This window comes from Conger conger, chromosome 1 (assembly GCF_963514075.1).
Source record: "Conger conger chromosome 1, fConCon1.1, whole genome shotgun sequence".
In the NCBI taxonomy this organism is placed as follows: Eukaryota; Metazoa; Chordata; class Actinopteri; order Anguilliformes; family Congridae; genus Conger; species Conger conger.
The window spans coordinates 51,401,623-51,425,700 of record NC_083760.1 but is presented as its reverse complement, the minus strand read 5'-3'; the positions used below and the strand labels follow the sequence as shown (position 1 = coordinate 51,425,700).

Below are 24,078 nucleotides of genomic sequence, written 5' to 3'. Positions count from 1 at the left end.
GCAAAGCTTAGTAAATTCTGTGAGAATTTGGGTAACGCATTTGAAGAAAATGCTAGTTTTGCTGTTATACAATGTTTCAAAATGCACAATAACAATAGACAATGATGGGTAAATCATGTGTGAAATGAGTACTTATGATTTTGTAATTATATGTGAGTTATATTATATTATGAGTTTTGTATAAAAAATTATAATTTGGGACAAGTCTAAGAAGAATACGGGTATCATAACATTTGATATTGCCAAAAAAGATGCCCTACTGAGGTCTGATAAAGTGCAGAACTGTGCCAAAAGTGCCTTCAGAAAGTATTCACCACCTTGAACTTTACACATTTCCTATGCCATTCAACACAATTCAACATATTAATGATGAACAACATTTTTTTATTCAAAACCTTTTCAGTGAAGCAAAGACTTTTATTAGAAAAAAATATTTTGCTTCAAGTTTGGTTTGAAAATGTCGTACTTTCCTTTCAGACTCAAATTTACTCTTCAGTGCCCGACAGAACCCCGAAAAGGCCAAACGAACAGACACACCATTAATGATACCAGAATCCATTTAGACCGCACATATTTATACAAGTCGGGTGTTTGAAGAGGCGCGGTAATGAAAGAGAAGCGGCTGTGGAAAGGAGAGGGAACATGACGAGATGACAGCCGAACGAAAGCCCGGGAAAAAAACAGGAGGCAGCGGTCTCCTCTTGTAACCAAGTTAAGATCAAAATTACACCCTTGCTCCCGGGAGAAGAGTAAAGCAAGGCAATTAACCTTTTGTAAAAGCGGATACAGGCTTTTACCAGAGTGTCTCTCTCCCTCCCCTTCTCTCCCTCTCTGCTGGGTGGATGAATCTTAAATCGTGACGTTGACATGGGTCTCCATCGGCACTGCCGAACCGTCGCAGGCACGGGAAGCATGCACTCCAAATATGTAAAATAGGAATAGTAATGTACATTTATTAGCAAACCATGTGAAAAAATCAAGTAGAACGAACTTCGCCTGAACTTTGCATAAATCTGAACATTTCATAATGTTCATACTTAAAAAATAATCCATATTATTACTGTGGCTGATACACTGTCCATTGAGGAAACATTTGTAGAGAATTTGGACACAAATAGCCTCCACCCTCAGGACCAATCCCCCGAGCACTGCAGTGTAGGCTTGTGATGCAGGCTCACCAAGAGCCACCAGGCCTGTCTTCGCGCTGGATGTGAGACCTACAGTCTCCGTTTCATGCCTTCGGTCAAGCCTGGAGCTATTATATGCTCCAAATCCAGAGGGAGCCTGGGGCTGCTTCCTGTTTGGACAATGCAGGTACGCTTGCATAACACCTGGCAAAGATTGGCCAAGTGAGGTGAGTCACCGCTCAGAAAGGCCTACGATTCGTGACGGGCCACTCTGCCACCCTCCGTCCCTCTGCCCTGGGCGCCCGTCTCGCCGTGTGTGAGCTCTTCCGGTCCTGTTGTTGGTGGAATGGCTTAAGGGGTGCACCCTTGCTGCGTCGTGGCCGTCTGAACCTGACAGATGGCTCGCTGTGCATCTGTTAGATACGGCCAGGGCCTGGTGCAATACGACCAGGGCCTGGTGCTCGCTCTCACTCGCTCGCTCTCACTCGCGCTCTCTCGCTCGCTCTCACTCGCGCTCTCTCGCTCTCTCACTCGCGCTCTCTCGCTCTCTCACTCGCGCTCTCTCGCTCTCTCACTCGCGCTCTCTCGCTCTCTCACTCGCTCTCGCTCTCTCACTCGCTCGCTCTCTCACTCGCTCTCGCTCTCTCACTCGCTCTCGCTCTCTCACTCGCTCTCTCTCGCTCTCTCTCGCTCTCTCACTCAACTCTTAAGGCCAGTTTATAGTCCAGCAACAGAGCATCACTGTGACTAGCAATGTGCAATGGATGTCGCTGGTCGCAGTGACATTTGGTTTTTACTCTGGCTTAGGGCTACACGATATAGCATATATTTATCGAATGAGCAATTTGTTCAATAAAAGCATGTTGGAAATAATGTATAAAATTATTTTTATCCAGTGGGCATATGCTTTTCATTGCCTTGTCTGGGGTCTATGCTAGCAGTGTACCTAAAGAAAAAAAAAAAAAGAAACATTAGAACTGCACTCTTCAATATTTGTTTAGTCATATCGTCATCACAATATTCAAGAATGTTATTGCATATATATTTTCCTCATATCGCACAGCCCTACTGGAGTGTGTTTATATGCATATAAATACACTCCAGCGACCACAGTCTACATCGGGCGACAACAGAACTTTAACAAACATTCAGTCAAGCAACACTTTATCACTGGACTTTAGGTGCTGTTCCTTGCTTTGGCTACCCAGCAGGAGATTTTAGAAACTCAAGCAGTTTCCATTATGGATGATTTCTCTCTAAAACATGATGATCTCCTGGACATGAGTGAGCACTGGCAGAAGATATGCCAGGGACTGATATCTAAAAGTCTAGGTTCTTCCTGGAAAAACATTTCATGAAATAGCTGGCTACACAAGGACAGGAGACCGAAAAACTCCTGCCGTGCCCGGAGAGGAAACAATAACTGCCCTCAAACATGATATTTTCTTCTGAACCAAATGCAATTCACGTACTTTAAAAGGAGGAGAAAAGCATCTTTCCACAACACAGCACAAAAACAACCTCTAAATGGGATAACAGTATAGCGTCAGCTATCCGTTGAGATGCCGCTAACTGAATTCCTACCAGTGGGAGGAGTACCCTGGAAGCCTACAGTATATGGAAGACCCTTGGGTAGACATCCCACACTCACCCAGCAAAAGATTTTATACAAATCCAAGAAGAGGAGATCGGGTGTAGATCGTTGGAAGCAGATGAACAAGTGGGAGTTCATCACTGGTAAACCCATATAATGCTATTGTGTCAATTAGCCATTGTAAGTTTTTTCCCCTCTTCTGTGAATAAAACATAAGTTTGTCAATTTTGTCAAGAAAATCCCTTTATTCATTTTCATATACTTACTTTTTTACAGCTGGAAATTTAGTGAAGCAATTTGGTTTAAGTACCATTCACAAGGGTACAAGCTGAGCCTCTGTAATTAAAACCTGAAACTTTCGAAAACATACCCAAGGTGTTAGCAGTGGTTATAATTCACTGTTGTGCAACATTTTTTGGACCTTACCGTCAAGCTGATGAACTCACTTCCACTTTTGCCATTTAAAGTACTGCAGTCAAAATAAACCCGGTCAAACACCTCGGCTGGTACAGCAGATATATTTGAGAAATCCACAAGGCAAATTGTTTATCGCAGAATGTTTATCACTCAGTGTCATATAGCACACATACGGTACATACCAGACGACCTTCACAATTCTCACACTTGTATCATATTAATGAGGAGCACAAAGTCCTCATGTCTCTGTTCCCCTGGTTCCCTGTTGATAAACATCCAGCAGTATACCCCCTGCACCGTATGCCTGGTGAAGGTCAGACCACCTCGGTGTTCCTCATGAGATCCAACACGCGCACGCACTCTTCACCTTTCTTGGTCAGCAGTTAATTATGCCGTGGGTCAGGCTTCAAGCTGCCCGGTCATTCCGAGTAGAATATTTATTTGTTCGGCATACACGGTGCCACCATCTTCCAAAGCGGTTGCTGTATTTGCGCAGTGAAGTCCAATGCTGCGATAATGCAATAAAACAGCCCATCTCAGACTGTGGCCAAGGTTGAACTAATATATTAGTCTGAAGTTTTTTCCCTCTCCTTGAGACAGCTTCCCGCTCTTAGCCTTTGATTCATAACCCCGATAAATACAGGAATGGATAGAAGAGGCAAAGAGAGACAGAGTAGGAAAACGAAAAATTCTAAAATAATGTTAGATTTTTCATAAACTTCTAAGCTAGAGTTGGTGACTGTTGGTGACTCAGTGACTTGCATTGTGTATCGGTATTTTTAGTTGGCTAGGTAAGCAGTGTTTGGATAGTTAACTTTGGTCACTTTTGCTGTTTCTTTGTTTCTTTGTTCTCAAAAAAAATAAAAAATAAAATAAAAGGCCCTCGTCCTTATCTTTGTTGTACAGGTAGCAGTTGAAATTGTACTTCCCTCTAGGGTCTTTCAGCGAACTTATCCCTGGTTATGGGTATGCACTTTGTTGTACGTCGCTCTGGATAAGAGCATCTGCCAAATGCCAATAATGTAATGTAATGTAATGGTGTCAAGATGTAGTTTAAGGGAATGGATTCATAACCACAGCATTGCAGCTATAATCCCCAAAACACTTCAGCGTAGTAGATCGAACAGTAAAACTTGATAATGTGGATGAGGCACAAGAACATGACACTATGCTGAAATATAATTCAGTAATAAGACAAACTGGATAATGGATTCTTTGTCTTTGTCTTATTATTGTTATTATTCCAGCAGTCAGGCACTTAGTCACAAGACTACATTCATACAAATTTACCACATGACTCATACTGTACATAATGAGGAACATGCAATGAAAAATGATCAAATAGTTTACCTATTCAATAAAATTGGCATATTTAGGCACAAGGAAGTAAAGCAACGTTTCTCGCCAATAAATGGTTAATTTGGAATTAGAATCTTGAATCTGAAAAGCTTAGTAAATTCTGTGAGAATTGCACGCATGCTAGTTTTGCTGTTATACAACGTTTCAAAATGTAAAATAACAATAAACAATGATGGGTAAATCATGTGTGAAATGAGTACTTATGATTAATGGTTGAGTTTTGTATACAAAAATAATAATTTTGGACAAGTCTAAGAAGAATACGGGTATCATAACATTTGATATTGCCAAAAAAGATGCCCTACTGAGGTCTGATAAAGTGCAGAACTGTGCCAAAAGCTGCCAGAACTACAGTGCCTTCAGAAAGTACTTACCACCTTGAACTTTACACATTAACTATGCCATTCAACACAATTCAACATATTAATGATGAACAACATATTTTTACTCAAAACCTTTTTCAATGAAGCAAAGACTTTCATCTGAAAAAAATTTGGTCTCAAAATGTCATACTTTCCTTTCAGACTCAAATTTACTCTTCCAAAGTGGTCACTGTGAACACAAAATCTTCTTCAAGAAGGTGTAAGGAATTGTCTCATGCAGTGCAATTTAATGTTAGCCTTTCTCAGAGGTTGTTTCAGTCCAGCCACTCTCCCAAAGAAGCCAAACCTGTGAAGTGCTAAAGAGATGTGATGTGACTACTCTGATAATTGCCCTTCTTGTCCGGCCGTTCAGTTTTAGAATGGCCTTTGTAGAATCTGGGTCGTACCATATTTTTTCAATTTTCTCCTAAGAAGCTTTGCCAATCTCTTCTGATAACTTAATCTGGAAGTCTCTCTCAGTCGGTCATGACAACAGAAATAATCAGTTGGGGGTGAAAACTTTCTGAAGGCCCTGCATGCAGGGGTTATAGAGCAGGTCTTTTGTCGAACATCATTTCAAAAACCACAACCATTTTGATTAACACCTAGATCCTAGACACCTAGGGCCATATTTTCTGCCGGCACCTGCTGTGTTGTGAGCTGGCATGCTGTTGATTTAGTATTTTCCAGACGATCCAGATGCCTCTGGTAATTTCAGGACTCACGGCACGCCAAATAGGAGGAGAGTCGCTGCTGGGGGTGTGTCAGCTTGAGCAGCTTGGTGTAGCTTATTACAATTTTCCAGACAGGGCCGCATTTTACCCTTTTGCCCACCTGCCCAACCCAGGTCTAAGGCACAAGTTATTACTTAACAGTAATTAACAGTTTTTGTTGATAGTTTGCTGTTCAGTTTGTCTTGATATAGCTAAATCCCACAAGCAAGAAATGCATTGCTACACAGTATTTATTGTTCACAGTTTTTTTTTCTTCTTTATAATTTAATTCCTGTATTTTTTTCCATTTATAATTGTTTGCGGTTATCCTCATTGTAGATTGGGATTGCTCGGGTATGGTATTTCATTCTTTTTCTTATACCTGTCTGTAATGAGAAGAATGGAATAACACAACTTGAACAATCTTTTTTTTATTACGTTTTTTACGTTTTTTTTATAACAATTTTAATTACGTGACAGTAGTTTAAACGATAGCTACAGTGGCGCTTACTGGCACAAATTACAGAAAGACTGCATTTGTAAACTGTTTGACAATGAACCTGATATTTTGCATACATATTTGTAATATGTAATAAATGTAATATCAGTGTATATATGTATATAAACAAAGCCATAATTACCATTTGTTTTAACCCTCCTATTATCTTAAGAGTTCATGACCGCTTTTATGTATGGAGTCAAATTGACCCCAACAGTTTAAATAAATGCAAAATTATTGTAAAAGAAAGATCTTGACACTTTGTATATTGCCTTTTTATTGTCTCTCAAATGACTAGCCTTATATATCCAGAAATATTAAAAATATTAAAAATGGTTGGATATTTCTATTTTATACAGTTACAGAGGGTCAAAATAAGACCATACAACACATGCAAAGTTGGTACAGGACTTTAAACAAAACATTATTTTTATTGCACATTTACTATGTAATCCCACCAAAACATACAGTATTAAGGTATCACACGGTATCAAGGTTTTTAAGAGACACTGAATGGGGTCAAATTTACCCCATTATAATAATAATATGAGGGTTAAATAAGCAATGACCTACCATGATGTTTGCTACCAACATCACTGAGAAGTCTATCTTGCTGTTAAGAGAACTAAACTACACAGTGTTTCTAATTTATGCCAGTTTATGGATAGCACTGTCGCCTCACAAGGTCCTGGGTTCAAATACAGGCCAGGGCCTTTCTGTATGGAGTTTGCATGTTCTCCCCGTGTCTGTGTGGAGTTTGCATGTTCTCCCCGTGTCTGTGTGGAGTTTGCATGTTCTCTCCGTGTCTGTGTGGGTTTCCTCTAGTTACTCCGTGAACAATAAAATCACCATACATTTGGTCATACATGTAGCATGTACCATATATTTAAAACCCTTTTTGGCATCAGGAAGAGACAAATTCATGTATTTTTTTATATTCTCAACTACAGGTATGCTTTCTCAACACATTTTATATGAATAATAAAAAACCCTATTGTATGGGCAAAACCTGAGTCTAATATCTGAACAGGCTCCTGCACGGCAGCCCATCTCAGGAGCACCAAACCGTGTTCAGGGCCTTCGGATGTGCCTCTGCTTCCTCCCTCCACTCGCGACTCCATCAGACTCCATTCCAAAGCTCGAGTGCCACAAACGCACATGAAAAGACAGCGACTCCCATTCTGGGACAGCAATGCTGACAAAGGCAATGGCAGAAAGTGTTTTCAGACAGGAAGAAACCTTCACACCCACGTCATTAGAGGGACCAGTAAGTTGCTGCACAAACTTAATCCACACACACAGGAGAACGGAATGGAAAATGCTGATAAATTGCTTCCTCGCAAAGTATCAGCAATTAATAACTGTTCCGGTTAATGCAATTATTAGTTTATTGATTATTTGTTGGCAGCATATGCTATCACTGCAACACAGCTCTACAATATAATCAGTAGCAGTAAAAGGAAGAAGTGAAGTAATATGAATCAGAATGTTTGCAGATAGTACAGAAGTAACACACGCAAGCACGCACCGACAGACAGACAGACGGACGGACGGACAGACAGACAGACAGACAGACAGATGGACAGATGGACGGACGGACGGACAGACGGACAGACGGACAGACGGACACACACACACAGCTACACAGTCACACACACAGTCAGACACACGCAGAGAGACACACAGACAGACAGATAGACAGACAGACAGACAGACAGACAAAAACACACACGCCGAGAGCGTATTTACTGTAGGTCGAACACACAACCAAACACGAGCACAAGCACAGACCGACAGTACAGAAAACTGCTATGACATTCCCATTATATAATCACTTTTGTAACCCTTTCCTGGCAGAGTAGGAAAAAAAAAAAAGTTTTACAAAGCCCGGTAGCGAGAATGAAACCTGCATCTGTGAGCTAATGCATGAGCAAGATGCTAACTCAGAGCGATACAGTGGTGTGCCCTGCAGGCGAACAGCCCTGGAGAATTCATCCCCAGGCAGCACCACTACATCTCACGCTGTCACTGCAGGAGAGATATATTACCCCCAGAGAACATCTTCACCGCCCTGTCTCAGACAGCAATCAACAACCACCCCCACCTCCCCCAGAAAGTCGATTTGGAGGCTTAAACGCCCTTGATTCCCACCCGGCTTTAAATAAACGGAGACGGATACTTAATATCTTCATCATTTCACAACTTGTCTGCTTCTATCAACCATGACCTTTGTTGGATGTGTCCTTCCACAAGTCCCATCATTCCAGGGTGCGAGAAAGATAATTAAGACTTTTCAGAGCCTTTTATCTCCTTTTTTTCTCTCTTTTTTTCTTACTGCTCTGTTTGCCACTGTACTTTCTGGATGGAAAACCTGGTCTTTATGGATGGTTGTGATGCTGGTTGCAATGGTAGGCATAACCTGTGGTACACCCACCCCTCTTCCCATTCACCATTCATTCCCATACATACAGGGCAGCCTGTTGCCTGGTGGCTAAGGCACATGACTGGGACCCGGAAACTTGGTGGTTCAATCCCCAGTGTAGCCCCAATAAGATCTGTGCAACCGTTGGGCCCATTGCTCCAGGAAGGAGCTTAGTCAAATCATTGCATTGGATAAAGCTTCAGCTAAATAGCCGCAATGCAATGTAATATATGAAAAATCCCTGTTAAGGCACAGAGAACAGCCCAACTTGCTCAGACAGTACTATCAAATGCCACCCCCCCACCACCCCCCAGTATATGTAAAGCTATTCAGGTGGATATGCACCCAAAAAGTATGTATGTATCCGACTTGTTATATAAATTCCTCTGATGGATCATTTTCACTCTTTAGTTCCATTGACATAGGCACCCCGACAGGCTGATGGCAACATCATCATTTTCTCCGAAAATTGATGAGTGTTTTTCTATTGCTCTGATTGATTGCACCCTGCGGTCCTGTACCACGCCTAGGGGTTGCACCGTTCAAATACAGTGTTAAGCGAAGTGTTAAAAAGGACGGACGACAGCTTCTCCCGGTTTAATTGCATCATTAAAAGGCGCCAGGTGCCACATCTGTAAAAACGCCAATGAGGCAGAACGGGTCCAAAAGTGAAAAACGTTCACAGTCTACCAATTGAACACCGGGACCTAATGACGGCAGGGGCCCTTCGCAGGCACGCAGAGGGCACCCTAACATATAACAACCGCTTTGCTTTTGACTTCTCTGAGCAATCGCGCTCCGCTTTTCAACGGCTCCAAGAGAACCATTAGCAATGGCCTTTACCGCTTTGTGAGTACGGCTCACCAAGTTTTCATTTAGCGAGGGAGGGAGCTGTAAGCACTTCCTGCGTGCTGCCGATCGCCACAGTTCTGGAGACCACCCGATTTTAATTTAGCTTTGCTGACCAACAAAATCCCTTTGGGAGTCTGTTTTTATTGTTCTTGGGTGGGAGGGGGTTATTTGGGGTGTTGGCACAAAAACAGCAGCAAATCAGCAATGCATAATAGAAATTAACACAAGCCCTGCTGAAAAAAAACAGCCAACGCTAGGTCTTGAAACAGCTGGTAGTTGGTTCACCAGTTCACAGCAGCTCCCAGCTCGAAATGGTTTAGCTGGTTGACCAGTTCAGACCAGCTCCCAGCTTGATATGGTTTGACCAGCTGAAGCTATGTTTTGAAACAGCTGGTAGCTGGTTGACCAACTCGGACCCAGCTAGGTCAGCTTATGACCAGCTTGACCAGCTCAATTTTCAAGCTGGGCAAGCTGACATTTCACGGCAGTGAATATAAACACAGGTACTAAAATAAGTTTTGTCGCAGAGTTGGAATCTGTGGGATTTGGTTGGGCTCTGCTTATATTACAACCCCCTTTCTCAGCATCTTGCATTTCCCAATTGCTCAGGCCGCGCCGAGAAACGACTGCACAACAAACTGCATTCTTCGACATTGACCAAGGTAACAGGCTCAGAGACCCATATGCAATTCAGATCTGGGTCGAATCTTTATAAGGTCACTCCTTCATCAAGCTTCGCGACTGTCTGATTAAATCCCCCGTCTCTGTGGCTCCTCTCTCCCCCCCCCCACCCCACCACCCCGCTGAAATGCCCTTGCTTTGACCGCTCCCTCCATTAGAGATGGGGATGGTGCCCGTGTTTCTCCCAGGGCACGGATGGGATAAGTGGCAATAAAGGATCTTGTCGCATCTCGAGCGTCACCTGGGCATTTACCTCAACATCTGCGCGGTCGTAACTCAATAGCCGCCCGCCGGTCCGTCGACAACTTGTCGATGTGCCGGGAAAGCCAAGTGACTCTGACGGTGCGCCAGTACGCTCAGAATACCCAAAGCACCTTCTCTCCATCCTTGACCTGCACGGCTAGCTAACTCCAGAGGAGAGGGGCCCCGGGGCCCGGAATTACATTGGGGCGAGCGGCTAGGACGTGAGCCTTCTTTGTTCCGATTACTTTTCCTACGCCTGAGGAGCCTCTGTTGTCTGCTGGCGTGTGCGCACACTGCAGTCTCTTGAAGGGGGCTAATGTTTAATTAGCACACCTCTGGGCTAGGGAAGACCTCCTCTCTCCCTTTGCTTTACTCCACTTAGCTGAGCAGCTAGTTAACATAGGCCTTCTGCACTCTCTACATGCAAGTTTCAACATACTGCACACACACACACACACACACACACACACACACACACACATATACATACACACGCATACATATACACCCACACACACACACACACACACAAGTAAATGCACACACATACATTAGACACGCATACATATACACACACACACACAAGTAAATGCACACACAAGTGCACACACACAAGCACACGCATGCGCATGTGCACACACACACAAACAGAAATAAAGACAGTGAATAAGACCGAAATACAAAGACTTCCAAAGAGCCCTTTAACAACTAATCAAAAATGATCATCGGACATTATGAAAAAAGGAGGACATAGAAAAAGCATCTGCTTCAGCCCATGACAAAGTGATTTTATATCAAAATTGTTCTTGGGAGAAAGACTCACAATGAGAAAGGATTCCAGTAGGTTCTATTGTGCGCTAATAGTGTCTATTGATGGAAACAGGTCTTGAGAGACGACTGGGTGCTGGACTGGCATTCAATGGCACATAAAAACTCAGGACAGCTATTCAGTTGGGAAAATTCAAAAGAAAAATTGCCGCACAGGCCAGGACTTTCTGCCTTATGGTGTTTAATTTACTTTGACATTTTCCAAAGCTCTTCTAATGGAAAACTTCTCCAAAGCTGTAATTCTACCATTTTAAACTCCATTAACGTCCATCTCTTGATTTGTATCTGCTGTTCTTGTACTAGGGGCCTTGGCTGTACACACCAAGGAATAATGATATCACCGTCAGTCAATGACCAGCGAGTAGCAGGATGAGAAGGAAAATTGCATGTAACCTTGTGGCTAATGTACATGACTAGGAGCCGGAAGGTTGCTGGTTCAAGCCCCGGTGTAGATCCACACAGCTATTGGGCCCTTGAACAAGGCCCTTAACACTGCATCAAGAGGGGATTTGCCCCTGAATAGTCTAATCAACTGTCACTTTGGATAAAAGCATCAGCTAAATACCAAATTAATTATTATTTATTTACAAAAAACACAGCTATACCCACACCTGGTAGGCTGGGAGAGGGGCTGACAGAGACCCTGCCCTCAAAATATCAAATGGCTCCACTCAAAGACACAAGGGTAAATGGAACAACTTAAATTTTCTCCAAACACAGTACAAATGCCCAAATAAATCAGGTAGAAGCCTACTGTACACCCATTCACAGCTAAATGCGCAGTAATTAGCCACTACTAAATCAATGCTGTCCCCAATACGCTGCCAGGCTCCCCAAAACACGATTTACTGGATTTGGGTCTGAACGCAGCCTTCTGAAGGTAGAACCCACGGGAACACCATCACTCACAGTCAAAGCCAGTGATATGCTCTGGGAAAGAGGTATCCGACAAAAAAAAGATTCAAACTGATCGCATTTACCTATAGTGTAGCATCGCTGTAGTAGCTCGCTGCATCGGGGGCCAAATCTTTTGGAGTTGGTGGCGTTGTTTTCTTGTACGCCGAATGTGGTCGTCCTGGCGACAGGCGGAGAAGCCCTGCTGAGCCCCGCAGCCAGAGGGGCGGAGTATCCATGTGTGGCTATGTCCACCGACTGAGATTTCTTCTTCAATCTGTCCCAACAATGACAACAACAAAAACACGAAAGCAGGATACAGTTATACACAAATTGAAAACTTATACCGACACAAACTGCAAAACTGCAGTTCAATCACTAATAAAACTGTACACAAACACAATGTGAGAATTTGAGTTGTACAATAAGGTGTCCAGCATTAATATCACAGCATGTTGCAACAACTTAAGCACACACAATATGCCAACACGGATCCATTACAGCTGAAGTGCAAGAAGACCAACCCTCCTTACGGGAAACTACAGCTGCAGAAGACCTGCATTATCTGACATGCATTACCTCTTCTCTGTTTTATGTCTTTTTATGGATTTTTTTTGCTGTGTTGCCTTCTCTGTAACCCTGCCCTTTTCCATCAGAGCTCATTAGTAATAAGGTATCATTTTGTATAGTATTTAGGCTTATTGAGTGTCAGTGAAACATAACTGAAGTGGATAAAATGTATTGCGCATCTAAAATAGTCTGTAAACTCAAAAGTAGAACAGTCTAGAACCACCTTTTATAAATACTACAAAGTAAAAGAAAAAAGACAAATAATAGATCAATACTTTGGACTTTTAAGGGCCTGTTGGCAGCTGAGTATCACATGCATCAGTGAAACACAGCTGAAGAAAAGAAAATGCATCATCTAAAATAGTCTGGTAAACTGAAAAGTAGTAGTCTATAAACAAGTTAGACAAGCACTACAATTAACAATACACTTATTGACAGAGAGCGATGTTCTTACAGTATGTGTTCAGTTTTTGTTCAACTTTATCCTCAAATGTACAATTTCATAATGTTGAAGATTTCTAAGAATTTCTAAATTTTTTAAAACAAATTCAGTCATTTCTGTATTTTTTCGATTGTTCAGACCTTTATATGGGTATATTTAATATAATATAAAAGCAATAATGAAGCCTTTTCCCAGGGTTGTAAAGATGGCCTATGCCATTAACTAATGTCCCAGTGATTCAGTGACAGATGTCCTACAGTAAAATTAGAGGTCACTTTGTCCTTTCCAGAATTCAGTATTTATTCACAGGTTTACTTTATGCAGTGCCTCACTATGAGTTTGAAGCTTTTTGCAATGAATGCACGATTAAAAATGGTACATATCCCATGGCCTCTCATGCATTACACTGTATTATAGCTCCTTCATTGGGATGTTCAGCATGTAGTAGCATACAAGCACATATTTTTAAGAGATATTTAAAAGCTGTGAGCCAAGCATTGTGCAGTATGACCCAGCACCCCTAGAGGACACTGCTGAGACTGGTCAATGCTCCATTTTGAATCCCTCTGTGACACATTGTACAATTGTGATGGATTTGTGAATTTGATTTCTTTACACAAAATAGCGTGACTATTCTCTAGTATTTCTCCTCCCTACTTGGATCAGCCCCACATATTCCGCGAGTTGAGAATTATAAGGTTCTAACTGAAATTTTTTGAAAAATCTGTGTCATAAATATATTGTTTATAGGGCACTATATGCATGCGTGAAGTTTTATACTAAAATACTCTTAAAAACTACAAAATGTAAAAGTTGTATCTGCTTGGAGTCCGTTTACTTTAGAATCTTTGAAGCACAATATCTCAAAATTCTCAGAACGCAGATAGACCCTTCTATTTCTCAGCCGCACATATTTGCTGCAAAAAAAGATAGCTGGAGAGAATGAAAGTCTAGATCAGGGGTGTGAAACTCCAGTCCTGGAGGACCGCAGTGTCTGCTGTCTTAGTGGTTTCCTTTCAATCAGCAGCCAATTGAGGCATTAAGAACAAGGTGTGTGGACTCTTTAGCCAATGAAAGACTTAAATTCATCCCTCATGCTGAAACACACCAAAAGCCAGAAGACACTTTGGCCCTCCAGGACTGGAGTTTGACACCCCTGGTCTAGATCATATGGTCTAATTGTCTCATACTGAGTTAAACCCAGGTGAGCATAAAGTGATGTGAACTAAGGTGAGGAGTTAACGTGAGTTTACGCAAGTGATTAAGGGGGCGATTCAGTATGAGTAAGTCAGTATGAGACAATTAGACCATATGAACTAGTCTCTCCAGCTACCTTATATTACATTACATTACATTACATTACATTACATTAATGCCACTTGGCAGACGCTCTTATCCAGAGCGACATACAGTTGATTAGACTAAGCAGGAGACAATCCTATCCTGGAGCAATGCAGGGTTAAGGGCCATGCTCAAGGGCCCAATGGCTGTGCGGATCTTATTGTGGCTACACTGGGGATTGAACCATCGACCTTGCTTGTCTCAGTCATGTACCTTAACCACTACGCTACAGGCCACCCTGTTGTGGCAAATGTGTGCGGCTGTCTGATCCAAGTAGGTCCTACGTGCTTGGAGCTAAGGTGAGGAGTTTACAAGTGATTAAGAGGGTGAATCTCAGACATGATGACCCATTTCCGAAATGGCGGGGAGGGATGAGGAATGGCCTCATCGCACTTAATCTTACTAATACAATGTTGAGTTCATCCCAAAAATCTTTCTGTGGTACACTTTATATTTTGTGCTTTGTATAACGGGGCTCTCCAAAACTGAATAGAAAACATCTGTGACCATGCAGTCATTTTGTGCTGTTGACCTGGCAGGACATATTCCAATATCCCAAAGTGAACTGCTCGCTGCAAAATCTTTTAATTAGTGATCTTGCTCTCTGTGCGTCATATAAACCGATTCATCCTCATTAATCCTGCACGCATTTAGAATCGCCCTATGAAGAGAGAGCTTCCGAAATGCGTCAAACCGCCAATATTGATATATGGCCTTGTCTCATGCCTTGTTCATCCCATTACAGCAGTGCCGGTTACGATGCTCCTTGGCGACTATGGGATTTACCCAGTTGCTGTGGACGGCTAAAATAACATGCTCTTTCGTCAAGCCTGGCATAAATGGAGTGAAGACCCAGAGGGAAAGAAATGAGAGATCTTACTTAAGACTACACTTTTTGTCAGTATTCTTAGTTCTGAAAGTCCTTATCAACAAAACAGCTAGAACAGCATTTTAAAATTCCTGCCCCCTCATTTAAGTCATTCTAGAAAAGCAATGTGGTCTACTGGCTGAGGTACATGACTGGGACCTGGAAGGTTGGTGGTTCAAGCCCCGGTGTAGCCACGATAAGATCCCCACAGCTGTTGGGCCCTTCAGCAATGCCTAATGTCTAAGTGTGAATCGCTTTGGATAAAAAGCATCAGCTAAATAACAAATGGTTATTATTATATTATTATCATTTGAATTAACAGCAGTGCAAATCACATAAAGAGATACTCGCACTTACACGGAAGGTACTGGAAAGCAAACAGAAGGAAAACCTGCCTGCCTTCTGGCATAATTCAATCATACGCTTTACTGATCGCCAAAGAGATGTTAACTAAAATGTGGGTGATTCCGCAGCCCTGCAAACAACAGATACATTCAAAAGGCAAGGTGCCGTGGAACATTTCACAAATGGGCTGATGGGAGGTAGAGACTGGGGGCTCATCAAACACACTTCAAAATCTGAAGCGCCGAACTTCACTTCCCATTACATTCACCATGAAATGGTTTCTGAGGTTCTACCTTTTGAATGTGCCCCAAGCACAACTGGGTAAAATACACAACTCTTTGCTGATAAACACTTCTAGAGAGTTCCACTGGGACCACAGATCCTAGAGAATGTTCAACAACATATAATACATTCATATTAAGAATTTATTTTGCCCTGTAAAAACCTATATATTTGGTAAATACGTAGATTTCTCTTAAAGTGACCAGCAATCTACAGGAATTTGAACTGTTGTATAAAGAGTCAGCGGGTAGTGCTTCGTGAAACATTTTGGAAAAAATACAGAAACTATCTTTGACTGATGAGAAGCAGAACCTAGCATCCTACGTGAAGTACTTCCCAGCATCCACCCATTACAGAAGCCTTCTCCATCTTGGGAAATCAAATTTCAGTTCACTAACCGAGTAGTGCAATAGGCAATACAGGAAACCTAATGTCTTGCAAATATGCAGAATCTGTATGCTGCAAAGATTGGGAAAAAGTTGTGGTTCAGCAAGTGGAATTCCACAAGGAGTGCTGACCAAAAACATCAATATAGTACACAATTATCTCAAAAAAGAGAATATGGTCGCATACTGATGGTCGATTTTCGATAGCTGTTGGCTAGCAATAAATGGTGAAATAGTGATCAGATTTGTATTATTATGTATGCTGTTGCCCTCTCAGATATTCAATTATCCATTACAAAACAAGGACTGAGGTATTGTACTCATCTATTGTAAACACAGGACTGTGTGTTGGGAACTTTCACATTTTCTGGCCAATTAAATTTGTGGAGGGTGCAAAGTAAGACTGCAGTTTGGTTTGGTGCCAAAAATGCACATGAAGTCATTCCACTCTCAAAATATTTTCAAACAACAACATGAAAAATCTAAGATTTTATTCATTCTGTTCTTAGCCACCTTGCTAAACAGTACCACACATTTAATGAAATAAGAGCTGTGATCAACTTTCCACTGGCCCCCTCACTATGCTAAGCGTGGGCAGTTAATTTAGCCTTCCTTTGGTTGAAGCTTCAGTAATGAAATCGCATTCAGATTAGTGCTCTAGGAGATTGTTTACACAAACACTGCAAAGCCGTCAGTACTTGGCCTTGCTTCACTGAAGGCATTAGGTTGGGACCAACTGACAAGAAGACACAATAAAGCAATTCTGCCATGAAAAAAGTTCTGTTCACCATACAGACGCAGAACTCAATTCAAACTTCAGACAATGCAATCATATTGGTGGGCGTCTGCACTATTGTGTTTTTAAAATAAGTCATTTTATATTGATATTACATTATTATTAGGTATTTATTTGACTTATTTTAGACTTATATTTTTTATTTTTCCTGCTGTAGCCCATCCACATTACTTGAAGGTTTAATGTGTTGTGCGTTCGGAGATGAGTTACTGTTATGTATCATATCATAAAGTTCAGTGCTTTCCATTTTGAGATTGCGCAGGTAGAAGTAGGTTTTACGGAAGGTCAATTTTCTGACTGTTCCACTATGACTAATTCCACCAGGGAACATTTAGGCAGCCATTAGAGGCAGCCAAAAAAAAGAGATGGGGTGGACCTGCAGAACCTTCAGTAATAGTGAGTGCACTTCTATGTGAGATTCCACAACCTGAGCTTGCCCTGCATCTTAATGAAGCTTCCTCTGGCACTTGAAGATATAATGGATTTCAGATGGGTCTGCACTTTAGGTCAGCATACCAGGCAGCTCTGTGTAATGATGAACACAACCAGAGGGTGATGCTTCCTCCTGGAACAGAGCACAGCAGAGCCTGGTCTCACACTAATTTGACGACACATGACCGAATGTTCTGACCACTGAAATCGGCGTCTGTGTTCTGAAATCTGAAGACCCACCCCTCGCGGTTGAAGTTAACAGTACGTTAACCAAGACTGAGACACTCCAACGCGGGCGTACAAAATGTTTTTGTGTCTCAATGCTCAATTAATATTGTTAATGTTTCATCATAACCCGAACCCTAACCATAACCTCTTTTGCTACAATTTATTTTTCTGTTTGGCCACAAATTATGTGTAAATACATCTATTATTTAATATATTATCCGTTCATATTTATATGCATTATATTTCTTACCATAGCTTTTTGCTGTTTGCCGACGGATTGTGTGTAAATACGTCTATTATTTAATAAATCTGTTCATATTTATGTCTATTATATTTCTTGCCATCGCTTTTTGCCATTTGCGGACAGATGATATGTAAATACATCTATTATTTAATATATCTGTTCACATTTTATATCTATTATATATCTACATGCAATTGAAAAATCGGTGCGAGATTAGGTTGCACAACAAGCCCATCTGCATAGAGTTTATTTTATTTTGGACTGCACAGGCTTATTTAAATTGAACTGAACTGACTGATCTCCTTTAGAGGGGAAAATACTTTGAAGGGCCTTATCTCCTTCATAAGGGAAAAGACTTTGGAGGGTTGGAGGGCAGGGCCACTTGCATACGACCTACTCCTTGGCATGATTTTGCCTCTAATAGCATTAAACTCATTAAACATTTCCAAATAGCACTCCTGAGGTAAGGAGGAGTTCAGATATCTGTTGGCTCCACCATTTTGAATGTATAAACCTACAGACTATGCAGATAACATCGCCCACACATTGATTATATTTTTAAACCACCGAATGGTATTTGAAGATAACTACTGCAGTTCATGCATGCAACTATTATTTTAACTACATTTTAAATTTTTACATTTTAGTCATTTGGCAGACGTTTTTAATCCAGAGCGGTTTACAAGTGCATAGGTTCTTCCACAGTTTAAAGTTCCATAAAGCATGAAATCCATAACTAGTAAAATACACATGAAGGGCTGTTCTAAGCAAAAAGACAACAGTCATCGTAAGTGCAAATTATTATTATTATATTTTTTTATTGGGTTAGACAAGAGGGATATCAGAAGGGGGGGGGGGGGGGGGACTAAGGTATAGTTTGAAAAGGTGTGTTTTTAGTCTGCGTCGAAATATGGGGAGGGATTCTTTTGGTAGGCAAGTCATTCCACCACTGAGGAACCAGAACGGAAAACAGGCGTGAACGTGCAGCTCGACCGCCAGGTGCTCGTAGTGAAGGAACCACAAGGCGACCAGAGCTGGCAGACCGGAGTGTTCTTGCTGGGGAGTAGGGAGCGATTAAAGATTGTATGTAAAGTGGGGCAGTCCCCTTAGCAGCCTGAAATGCCAACACTAGGGCCTTGAAGCGGATGCATGCGGCAACTAGAATCAAATAATTAAAAGGATAAGAGTTCAAGTTCAAGTTGCATTTATTTTCATTCTTGTCATTACAGATGGGTGGAGGAAACACAGAACAGAATTCAGTACCACTGGGACCAGAGTGCCGTATAAGAAAAGCCTAAATTAAAAACAGACATAAGTAATGTAAGTATGGGAATTACAATGATATAAAAAATTAAAAGGACTATGAATAAATAAAAAATAAATAAATTTTTCCTGTGTGAGGGATGTACACACACTTTATTAGGTATTTATTAGACCTATTAATTCTTCTACTGCTGTAGCCTATCCACTCAGAGCTATGATGCTTTGTGTGTTCAGAGATGCTCTTCTGCAGACCAATGCATGATTATTTGCATTACTGTCACCATCCTGTCAGCTATGACCAGTCTGAGACCTCTCTCATTAACAACGCAGAACTGCTGCTCACTGGATGTTGTTTTGTTTTTTGCACCATTCTCTGCAAACTCTAGAGAATGTTGTGCATGACAAACCCCAAGAGAAACTCAAAGCACCCTGTCTGGCACCAACAATCATTCAAGTCACTTGTGGCACAGATCACATTTCTTCTCCATCCTGATGGTTGATTTGAAGTTAATGTTGAAATCAACAAAGTGATTTTGACAGTCCGACGGCTAACAATTCCATGATCCGGCTAGAATGAGCTCTATGACTTTCCCCTGCTTCTGTTCTCTTCTCTCATAGATCTGTTCTCTTCTCTGCTATATCCGTTAGGCAGATCTTTAGTAAGAATGTTTGTCACAGATGAATTGAGTGTGCATGAATTTTGTACGGCAGGGCTTTATTTGCATGGAAAATGTACTGGTTGAGATATTACCTTATCATCTTGAGATAGAAGAGATAGAAGAGAGAAAAGAGAGAGAAGATAGCGACTGCCAATGGAAGGCAGAGAGGAAATGTAGCTCATTTTCTGATTGAATTGATGTGCTTTGTATTGCATTCATTCAACCAAAGGTGTAGCTGAGCTCTTTTACAGAAGCAAACGAATACAGTGAAGTAACACTTGCTGAAGGGCAGGATGGCAGCATTCTATCATTGAATTTTCATCAAGGAATTATCAGAATTGATTTCTTAATCTTTATTACTGTATTTTCAATATAAAACTAAAATTATTATCACATTATTTCCATGACATCACATGAACAACAGTGAACACCAAAACACTGGATGATCAAACACCATGATCATATTTTTGTTTATAGATGAAATGTGTTTTACCCACTTACATAAATACAGTGCAACAGGAAACATCTATAAACATGAGGCTACCGATAAGGTTTGAATAAAATTCTTATCACGTTCAGTCAAACATAAGCCCCAGACAGTACTGCGTGTTATTACACTGTGGATATAATGATTTATTCACCACTTAACATTGTCTGCCTAGAAAATAGGCCAGTTTTGCGTTTATCAAAACCAGTCCATAAATCAACAATGCAGAACATTAACTCTGAGGTAACGCCACTATTCATTTGCGAGACATGTCAATATTACAGAACCGGTCCCTTAAGCAAAAGGCTTTCATTTCTGCTAAACAGAGGCGTCGTCACGGAGTATAAAAGAAAAAAGGGGGAGAATAAAAACATTGTATGAGTCATCGTGAGGTTTTTGTTGTGGTTCTGAGGTTCAGGACTCCCTTGGATTAGTCAGCCTTGCTGAGGGATGATGAGCAGTGCACCACAACGTGCTGACAGCCCGGATCACACTCCCAGTGTTACCCCAGTCACAGTCAATTGGCAGTGTTGTCTCCCCCGTGGGCGGGGCTCCAAGGCCTGGCTGGAATATGATTGGGCCTCATCTAGAGTTTAGCTGGTCTAATTGAACATGTAGTGATTTCTTCTTAAACATCATCAAATCTACAGATTCAGATTCATTAAGACAACTGAGAAACAAAAGGAAAGTAGCAACATATATATATATATATATATATATATATACACACACATAGAACATCAGTAAATGGTATAATAGTAGTCATAAGAACATCAAAACAATAATAATACAAAACATCGTGCTGGGAAAGAAGGTAGGATGCTCTGAACACAGTTTGAGACACTTGACACAGGAATATAGCCTAAACCAGAAAGAGCAAACTATTTCACAGTAGATGAAAGCTGCAATTGAGCTCAATCCTGGTAGCCATATTGTTGTTGACATACAAAATCTGGTAAAAGGGTTACATAATGAATAACTGACAATGAATTGGAAAACAAATCTAGTCAATAATCCACATGAACACTTCTGCACCTGTACCACTTTATTTCTTAGCTTCTGCTTTCAGCTCAATTATATGCATTTTACTGTGGCTTTATTACCTAATAACTAAATAAGCTAAATAAGGCAGGATATATTGGGTTGTGATTATTTTCCTGGTCTGACCCCCCTTCCCAGCATACATTTTTTATAAGCTGTTTAATATTTAATGTTTCATCTCTTCTGGAGATTAAACTGCCCCTTAGCCTTCTAGGTCTTCAGACACTGTGTGTGCCCTGTTCCCACTAGACCTCAATCCGACTCGTTTACACTGGACCTCAGAGTGACGTGAAACAGAAACGCACACAGGGGACATTCGCATCGTCTGCTAACGACTGCTAATTCTTTGGGTTCGCACAACACCAAGCGAAAGCCACGTTTCTTTTACGCATAATAATCATCCCTAGCACTGCCACATTAGTATTTCTTATTCAGCAAGGGGCTCACTACCATCGAGCTAATTTGTTAATGCGCAACCTTCAGACTAGCAGCCCACTCTAATGAGGGTACGGGCGCTGAGCTTACGAGCTCCGAGCCGAACAAACGCCCTTGAAATGATAACGAAGGGCCCTTCCTCAGACAAGCTTCAACCACCATCTCCACCCCACGCGCCCACGTCTCTCGGCACCCAAAATTTCTCACAACCCGCTCAGTCCACAACCTCAAATTATTTCTGCCCTTGCAGGCATCTCTTGCTCACCCCGTTCACACGGTTATAGAGGTCACCGCTCTGGGTGCTGGCACTGACTGATGAGGTCACAGGGTTTGGATGTTGTTAAGTTACTGGTCATTAAAATTGGGGGAGTGAACAGAACCCGATATTAAAAGAACAGGCAGACAGGGTGGCTATTTTTGGACTGCCGTTTTACGCAAGGTCATTGAAGACACGTGTAAACCACTCTCAGACACGTGGCACAGCAGTGGTTTGACCATTGTACACACTTTGTGTACGCTATTCTTTAAAAGGAAACTATTTGCTTATTCTTAGCGCTAGGCTGGCATGAAATTGGTTCAGAGGTAAATTTATTATGTTTAAAATGACTATATCATATTGACACCCAGTAAACCTTGCCCAGCATCACCATAAAAAGAAGCATCCATTTTGAGAACAAAACCGAGGATGTCATATGCCAGTCATTGCCTATATTGAAGACATCCATCCATCCATCCATCCATTATCTGAACCCGCTTATCCTGAACAGGGTCGCAGGGGGGCTGGAGCCTATCCCAGCATACATTGGGCGAAAGGCAGGAATACACCCTGGACAGGTCGCCAGTCCATCGCAGGGCACACACACCACTCACTCACACACTCATACCTACAGGCAATTTAGACTCTCCTATCAGCCTAACCTGCATGTCTTTGGAAACCCACGCAGACACGGGGAGAACATGCAAACTCCGCACAGAGAGGCCCCGGCCAACGGGGATTTGAACCCAGGACCTCCTTGCTGTGAGGCGGCAGTGCTACCCACTGCACCATCCATGCCGCCTATATTGAAGACAGTGGGAGAAAAAAAAGAAGAAGATATTTCTACACTTGAACGGCCGATACACAAACATTACAAATTGTTCCCAGTAAGGTTCTTAGCGTGTGACAAAAGACCTTCTGCTACACTGCTCACGTAATACCGTCTGAACAATAGCCTGTCGCACATTGACAAGAATTTGAATTACAGGAGATTCTTTGAAGGAGAATAACTTGCAGGCTGAAAGTGTTGCCACTGTAAGACATTTTTGAAAAGCGGGTAATTACAGGCTTCTTGGTGTTGCGTCGGTTGAAAAGAATACATTTCCTTTCTGACGCATCTTTTCTGTGGCCTATGGACAGGGAAAATGAAGTGCAAGAACGAAGGCTATATGAGTATGAGCCACGTTTGCAGATTGTTTGTACTTCTCTTTGTATTGCCATGAGTGGGCTATCAACAGACACACACACGCACCCAGAAAAACACATGCACGCACACACAGACCCGTCTATGTTACAAAGAGGGGACTGTCACTCTAAACCTGCCAAGAGGGGACTATAGTTTCTGTTGATTTTTTCTAAACAAAACAGAAATAGAAGATTTTGTTTCAAGCTCAGTATCCATGCTGTTTATTTAGGCTCTCTCTCTCTCACTCACGCGCGCACACACGCGCGCGCACACACACATGCGCACACACGCACACACACAATTAAGCAACCTGTCAGTGGCTTGCACATCAATGTTGAGGGGACTGACCACTGCTTTATATCCCATCATGAAATGACAACTGGCTGTCATGATCATGGTAACCAAGAACCACAGATATTTCCAAATGCAACTACTAGGCTTTGGGTTAATGCATGATTTTTAGCCTTGTTATGGGCCTATTTTTACAATCAAAGAAGTCTCCTCCTCTGTTCTCAACCCCGCCCACTCAACTTTGTGTATATATTTTATATTTGTTTTTATTTTTATATCTCTATTTCTTTGAGAGTTGTCACCATATATGAGCCTGGTAGGCCTGTTCTGCTTCACCATACTGTAATGTTAACCACCCATGTCCCAGACACATTTTAGAAGATATACAGGCAAGGAGGAGCACAAATTCGGCAAATGTGCATAAAGACAGAGACTGCAAGTGCATCGTAGAAGACTGAGCATGGATATTTTGTAATATTTTTTAGGTATCCCTGCTGAAAAAAAAACAAACAGCTGAAGCTAGGTTGGTAGCTCG

The 24,078-nt window shown here is 41.7% G+C and overlaps 1 protein-coding gene across 2 annotated transcripts in view; it reads right to left on the bottom strand.

Annotated features, from left to right (window-relative positions):
• Nucleotides 1–24,078, bottom strand: part of oxr1a (oxidation resistance 1a) — a 188,591-nt gene that overhangs the window by 94,918 nt on the left and 69,595 nt on the right. For both annotated transcript variants that reach the window (XM_061234916.1, XM_061234934.1), the window contains exon 3: nucleotides 12,078–12,268. In XM_061234916.1, coding sequence (XP_061090900.1) covers nucleotides 12,078–12,268 — 191 coding nt within the window. The remainder of the gene's footprint in view (nucleotides 1–12,077; nucleotides 12,269–24,078) is intronic.